General features: G+C 34.9%; 1 protein-coding gene across 4 annotated transcripts in view; it reads right to left on the bottom strand.

Moving 5' to 3' along the window:
• Nucleotides 1-5,551: 5,551 nt before the first annotated feature.
• LOC106876681 (uncharacterized) overlaps nucleotides 5,552-7,105 on the bottom strand; it is a 31,569-nt gene continuing 30,015 nt past the window's right edge. For 3 of the 4 annotated variants that reach the window (XM_014925316.2, XM_014925325.2, XM_014925335.2), the window contains exons 15-16: nucleotides 6,921-6,952; nucleotides 5,552-5,730 (exon numbers count right to left, since the gene is read on the bottom strand). In XM_014925316.2, coding sequence (XP_014780802.1) covers nucleotides 5,651-5,730; nucleotides 6,921-6,952 — 112 coding nt within the window. In that variant the 3' untranslated portion in view covers nucleotides 5,552-5,650. The remainder of the gene's footprint in view (nucleotides 5,731-6,920; nucleotides 6,953-7,105) is intronic. The other variant, XM_052971899.1, reaches the window with a different exon arrangement.

The following is a 7,105-nucleotide window of genomic DNA, read 5'->3' as shown; positions in this document are numbered from 1 at the left end:
GGCGAGCGCTGTTCTTTAACCTATAACCATGTAGATGTACAACAAATGTAGACCACATATATATAAAAAAGCAGAAGTCAACTTTGCTTTTCATCTTACCTGGACAAATAAAATAAAAAAATCTGTCAAATAATGAGGTTGATTAACAGATTAGCTCGACTATATCAGGTATTCGGACGTGTGAATACTGCTTGAGAATAGAGAGTGTAAAAAGCAGCTAATGAAGTTTTCTTTCAAATCTCTAACAAATGTCACTTCTTCAAAGATGAAATAACTATTTTAGATTTTGTTTGAAATTGCTGTCTGCTTTTGCGACATGCAGCTGTAAAATTGCATTTCTAAATATTTTTGCTGAAGGTGAAATGAAAATCCTTAGGAAGTGAGGTTATAATGTCTAAATTATGATCAAGAATCAATCAGTTCAAGGAAGCCATTTTTGACTTAAGCAGAGGAAGAGCGTCAATTTTATGACGGTTTTTGCAAGTTCTCTTAAAATGGTAATTGAAAGGCTGGGGGGGTCTTATGCAACTTCAAGTGATAGTGTTTAATTGGGGGAAGCATTTAACCTAGAATTAATGCAATCCACCCGATGTACTTTTTACACGGGTTCCTTCAGCCACAAGCTCTTGGTTATTGTAGAAAATATTTAGCGAAAGTGCTGCACTGCAGGGATGAACCCGAATCTACATGTTTGCGAAATGAACTTTTTAACCTGGCAGCGATGTCACACTCAATAATTATGATCGCTTGTCCTGTTAAAAAGAGCTACCAAATCTCCCACAAATCAGATCGTACCATCTTATTAAAACTTGGAAGGACACTAATGTAATCCTATATATGCTGGGCCCGAACGAAACAGAATGAAGATAGTTGACTGGAGGTGATATTTAACGGGGAAAAAATTAATAAGAAAATAAACAAAAAGTTGTAATACTTCGATTGTGCGAACCAAAGGAGATGGCGACGTAGACGGAAAAGGCTCCTTCTTACCATGTCGCACGGTCGAACACAAAATTAGATATATATATATATAAGATAGAAGGCTCGTCGTGAGAGATACGAGCCATTGTGCCAGTAAAGGAACTTAGGACAAACTCAACCGTTAGATATATAATGAGAATAAATTTATTAACAAAGTGAAACTTTGTGTGTGCGTGCATGCGACATATAAAATTAAGACAGTAGATAAATCAGGCCTTTGTGTACAAGAGAAGGTATACAACAATGTGAAGTGACGGAGTAATATAAGCAATAGTGTGTATACAATATGTGAGTGTGCGTGTGAATGAGAGGAAACATAGTAAGAGTGTCTGTAACATAGACTGTAAAAAGTCTTAAAACACTGAGATAGAGAAAAACCAGTTCGTATTAAAGTTACACAAGATTTAGAATGTTCATACGCAGGAAGTTGTGGCCAAGTAACAGAGCTATGAGTATCACACTGTGTGTAGAGCGTCGAATGCTGTGACCTGGTTTACGGTACTACTAAAGCAGCGCGGACGCGCGACTGCGCTGCTTTAGTAGTACCCTGGTTTACCTGGTATAGTATATTCTGGCTGGTTACTTCTGACTATTGTTCGTGAGTGGAAACAATCCACTCAACAGCGTCGAGATAAAACTGCTCTTGTTGATGTTGGTGTTGCTGGCGACGACAATGGTAGACAATACATTGGTGGTGAAGACGTCGGCGCGGGAACTGGCTGTAGCTGTGTTCTGTATGTGTGTGTGATCAACAACCAGACCTGTGAGAGATCTAGAATCGAAGACGATTGCCGTCGTTGGATCGGGCTTATTTATAGGCGAAAAAGGGCTCAACGGAAACCCAGTAAAATGCCCTATCACGTGACTTTATCTAAAGCCACGATTGGACGTAAATGCCCCCTTGGCAAGCAGAACATGGGGACAATTGCAGAGCAAAATAACAACCGATCAGGTTGATAGACAGAAGGGTCCAAGGCAACCGAAGGCTAGATGTTAGCAGCTTCGTTATCATTTGTGATTGAATGCCAGAGAGAGAGAGGTTTCTCTACAAAGTTATGGAATGACAAACGTGTTGAAAGGAATGATTTACTTGCTGTTTTTTAACAATGTATAATATAATAAATACAGATATGCGTCTTGCTTAAGATTACAGTGGGAACCAAACAAACATGAGTGTTTCTACTTAGTCACTCGGCTTGCTAGAAATAGCAGCCAAATTGTACTAAAATCAAATGCTACCTTTAAACAAAGGACAAGTGAGATACTGTTACTTCCCACTACATCCCACTTTTGAAATTTAAATGTCTGAAAGTTGTCTCCATTTCCTTTGATGACAAGAGTTAATCATTAAGATAATTATTGGTTCCTCTAATCTATGGATGCACATTTAATCAATTAAAATTTCCTCGCTCACTTCATTAAATATGATAGCGTTCATTTTAGTAAAATAGTTCTAGAGAGTCTAAATAGACGGAATAGTCACGGATGGAATGCTTTTGATAATAGGTTTGCCCTATTACGATTGACATAATACTATGTAATACTTCGCTATTCTAAAATTGACAAATATCTAACCATCTTCAAAATATTACCGTTTTTTTTTAGCCCACTCCCTCTTCATCGTGAAGACAAAATCGAGTCTCATTTCATATAATCCTTCTTTCATCACCTTGGTGTTGTAGGAGACTAAAATTGTTTAAAACACTTAATTTTATCAAACAGCAATTTATCCACCTACTTTTCAATCTTCACAGACCCACACCAGCTGCTGTGAAAACGCTGTACTAAACAATAACATTAAGCCTGTCGTGTGATGAAATAACATCTTGGCAGACTGGATTAGATAATAAAGGATTTACTCTATTTTTGTAAAGCAACTTGAAACAAAATCTAACTCTGCCACAGAGTAAATCAGAAGTTCACAATCTTTTTGACTTCGGAGTACAATGGAGAGAAAAATGAAAACTATCGTCGCATTGTGCCGAGGAAGAGTACAATAATCCACGGGAGGTAACTCCCAGTGTTAAATTGAGGAAAAAGAGAGTGACTCTCCTTGGTCAAATCTACGTTTGTTACAACGCATGACTTAACGAGCCCAACGGTTGTCCGACGAAGCGCTGCAGATTTTTAAAATATTTAAAACTATATTGTGAGGGTTTTAAAAATCTATATTAATGCTTGCGGATCTTCAAGACGTGTTAGTAATAATTTTGTTTTATAAAAAAGATTTATAAAACAAAGTTAGCAATTGGTTTCTGTATTATTTTATAAATGTTTTTAAATAAATATCTTAAACTTCGGCACAATGCGACGATAGTTTTTTTTTTCTTCTCTCCATTGTACTCTCAGCTCAAAAAGATTGTGAACTTCTGATTTACTCGATGGCAGAGTTAGTTTTTGTTTCAAGTTGCTTTACAAAAATGGAGTAAATCCTTTATTAGCCAATCCAGTCTGCCAAGATGTTATTTTATGTTTGTCTTTGAATAATCTACTGTCCTTCAATATGCCATAGAATAGTTTTTTTGCTGAGTTCGGTCAGAGTCTAGGTGGATGTGGTTGTGGTTCAGACAGCCATTTCAAATCCTCCATCCTCCCAATCATTTATGTGTTGACTAAAAATTCTACAAAACTATAGAATAACTCTCATCATCATCAGCAGCAGCAAAAACAACTACCTCACTTCCTGCCAGACATTACCGTATCGAATCCCAGGACTCGCAGAGCCAGTTGTTTGGTTTCCATGGTGTACAAGTGATGATGATAGTGATGACTATTTTGTTTTACATTTAAAAATATAGAAAAACCAAATCTCAGATATAGAATACTACATAAAAATGATCTGAGATTATATTTTCAACTGAATACAACAAGTATTGTTGAGTAGAACACTAGCACCTCACTAAGTCTGTAGAAACTGAGAAGTCACTAAGATTTCGAGAAAGCTTGACTAAAAGCTACATACATGAAATTACAATAATTTCTGTTAACTAAGTACAAGGTCAAAGTTTGTAGGAAATACATTGCTACTTATTTTAACCACTGTGCAATGATTTGAATCCAGTATAGCAAAATGTTGCACTCCATCCAATTTTACATTTCCACTCCTTTATTCCTGTGAAGGACGTAGGGGTAGAATCCTTAGGCACCACCTGCACAGCAGGGTCCTATCAGAAGCAACTGTCATTACTAAACTAAATTCATTAGTACACATACACATGTACATACATACATATACATATATATATATATATATATAAATATATATATATATATATATATATATATATAATTGTAAAATCAGAAAATTGAGAAAACTTTAGATCAAGAACCAAACAAATTGGACCACATCTGTAGATTACTTTTTAATACAAAACATAACAATTCTTACAACCATTTTCGCTTCCAATGTCATTCGGTGCTTATGAAAGAATTACAAAAATAATATTTGCCGTCTTCATAGGATATTCGAACTAGTACATGGAGCTTCATCAGAGTGAATACAAAAGTGTCAAATAAAATAAACAAAGGGAAGAGTGAATAGGAAAGAACATGACCGCAAGAAGAAGCCAGGTGGCTCAATATATCAAAATAATACCATCTTCCAGGATAGAGCTTTGAAGTCAATAGGCAAAAGAGTGATCAAGCAGTGGTCTTGGGAAATATTTACTGGTTATTTCTATATAAAGGGGGGACCCAGGATGTTTGAAAAGTTGTGAAATGAAGTTAGCACTAAATAAGACAAGAAAATTACTAACATATCTATAAAGAGAATAGCACTTATATTATCGTAAATAGGGTTAGTTAATATTTATCCAAAACAAAACTGTAGGGTTCTTATAATAGTGTATTTACTGAAATATTGTAGAGACCACCACCTTTTGCACACAACAGTGATGGATAAACTTTGATCAAGCCTATTATACAATATTTCAGTAAGTACACTATTATAAGAACTCTATGGTTTTGTTTTGGATAAATATTAACTAGCCCTCTTTACAATAACATAAGTGCTGTTATCTTTCTAGACATATTAGTAATTTTCCTATCTTATTTAGTTCTAACTTTATTTCACAACTTTTCAAACATCCTGGTTCCCCCTTTTATATAGAAATACAAGTAAATATTTCCCAAGACCACTGCTCGATCACTCTTTTGCCTATCGACTTCGAAGCTCTATGCTGGAAGATGGTATGATTTTAATATATTGAGCCACCTGTATTTCTTCTTGAGGCCATGTACTTTATTATTCATTCTTCCCTTTGTTTATTCTGCTGTTACCTGTACCCTATGAGCATAGTGTGCCTGCATACCCATACCCAGAGATAAGACAGGTAACTGACACCGATAGTAAATACGGATATTTTATGCCTTAATCGGTTGCTATGACCGCTAACTCTGCTTACCTATACATACATACATATATATATATATATATATATATATATATATATATATATACACACACACACACATACATATATATTTGATGTAGTAATGTCACTACAATCTCCACTGATCTAGAAATTAAAGATCGATGATGATGACAATAATAATAAATAAATAGATATAATAAGTGAAATCTAGACAGTTTTATTGAAAACTTCATTAGATTTTAATACAATTAAATAAATAAGGCGAGGGTTGTATGGCAAAAATATCACATTGCAGTTCAATCATAAAAGTCGAAATCAATGGAGTTATCTTTTGCATTTGCAGATATATTTCTGGGAGACTCTTCCATAGCAGAATCTGAAAAAAACACAAATAAAATATTTAGACATAGTTTCAGTTTTCTACAAATATGTCCCCATTATTAGAAATATTAATATTTCTAAGTCTCTCTAAAGGAGACTATGGCAGCGGTACTGGATATTAATAATTATCGCCAAGCCAGCATGGCAGTTCAAAAAAAAAACTAGTCTAGTCTACAGATGCCAAACCAGCAAGGGGAAGCTGCTGACCTCCCCTGTTTGAAGGTTATAAAAGACACAGGTTCGTGTGTCACATAGCTAGCTAGAGGCGATGGCCTCTTGGACCGAATCAACGGCAGCATTCGTCCTATTTTTTGGACTGCCATGTTGGCTTGGCGATAACTATTAATAGTTCCCATTATTAATTTACTTTTTAAAGATGTTGAATAGCTCAGGTCAGGTTTAAATTAGACAACATTTTATAAACAAGCTTTGGAAGTGTCGAATGTGTTTGGTATTTTACAGACAAGAAAGTAAATTTTGTATGCAGTAAAGCTGTGAAAACAGCTGAAAAATTGAGTAAGACACTTTACTTCACTTTGCTTCAGTTCACTCAAATGGCAAAAATAAGTAGTATCTGTATTTCAAAGGGCCAGTTTTGTCACATTCAGTGAGTCATTCTGTGGAGTGCTCAGCTACTTGCACATTAATTTCCCAAGCAGGCTGTTCTATTGATTGGGTAACTGATGAGTTCCAGTTTTGCTTTCCAATAAAGATCAAAGTAAAAAATCCAGTCTCTTAATATATTATTTATTTACATCAAGTTAATACTGAGTGTCCCATAATATGATATTTAATAGAATATCCTGTCCCTGAATATATTTAGACTAAGTTAATATTCAGTGTCTCACAATATGACTGCTATACATAGACCAAAGTAAAATATATACTTTTTTCCAATGTGTTATCTATTTACACTACAGTAATACCTAACATCCCCCAGTATAACCTCCATACCGGCTTAGATAAAAAAAAACCCAGTGTCCCCTAATAAAAGACCTATTTAGACCATGCAATACCTAGTGTCTCACAATATGAATTTTGTACAGACCTAGATCATAAATTTACAGTTTGTGCATGCATGACTCATACTAAACCAATACCTAATCTGACCTCAGTAGAAGACAAAGTAAGATCAAGTGCCACTCAAAGTTGGTTTCTTTAAAAGGACAGTAATAGGAAACTTACTGTGTGTCTCACCAGCTTCAGGAACAAGTCCACTGCAATAACAAGAGGAACAAAGTTCAATAAACATTAGACTAAACTATGGACTTGTGGAATACGCAAGAGTTTCACTGTATTGCAGAAACAGAATAGAGAGGCATTATAAATGATTGAATGATATATATATATATATATATATATATATATAT

Source organism: Octopus bimaculoides, chromosome 11 (genome assembly GCF_001194135.2).
Source record: "Octopus bimaculoides isolate UCB-OBI-ISO-001 chromosome 11, ASM119413v2, whole genome shotgun sequence".
Lineage (NCBI taxonomy): Eukaryota > Metazoa > Mollusca > Cephalopoda > Octopoda > Octopodidae > Octopus > Octopus bimaculoides.
Note: the sequence above shows the minus strand (reverse complement) of the source record. Positions and strands in the feature narration are given on the sequence as shown.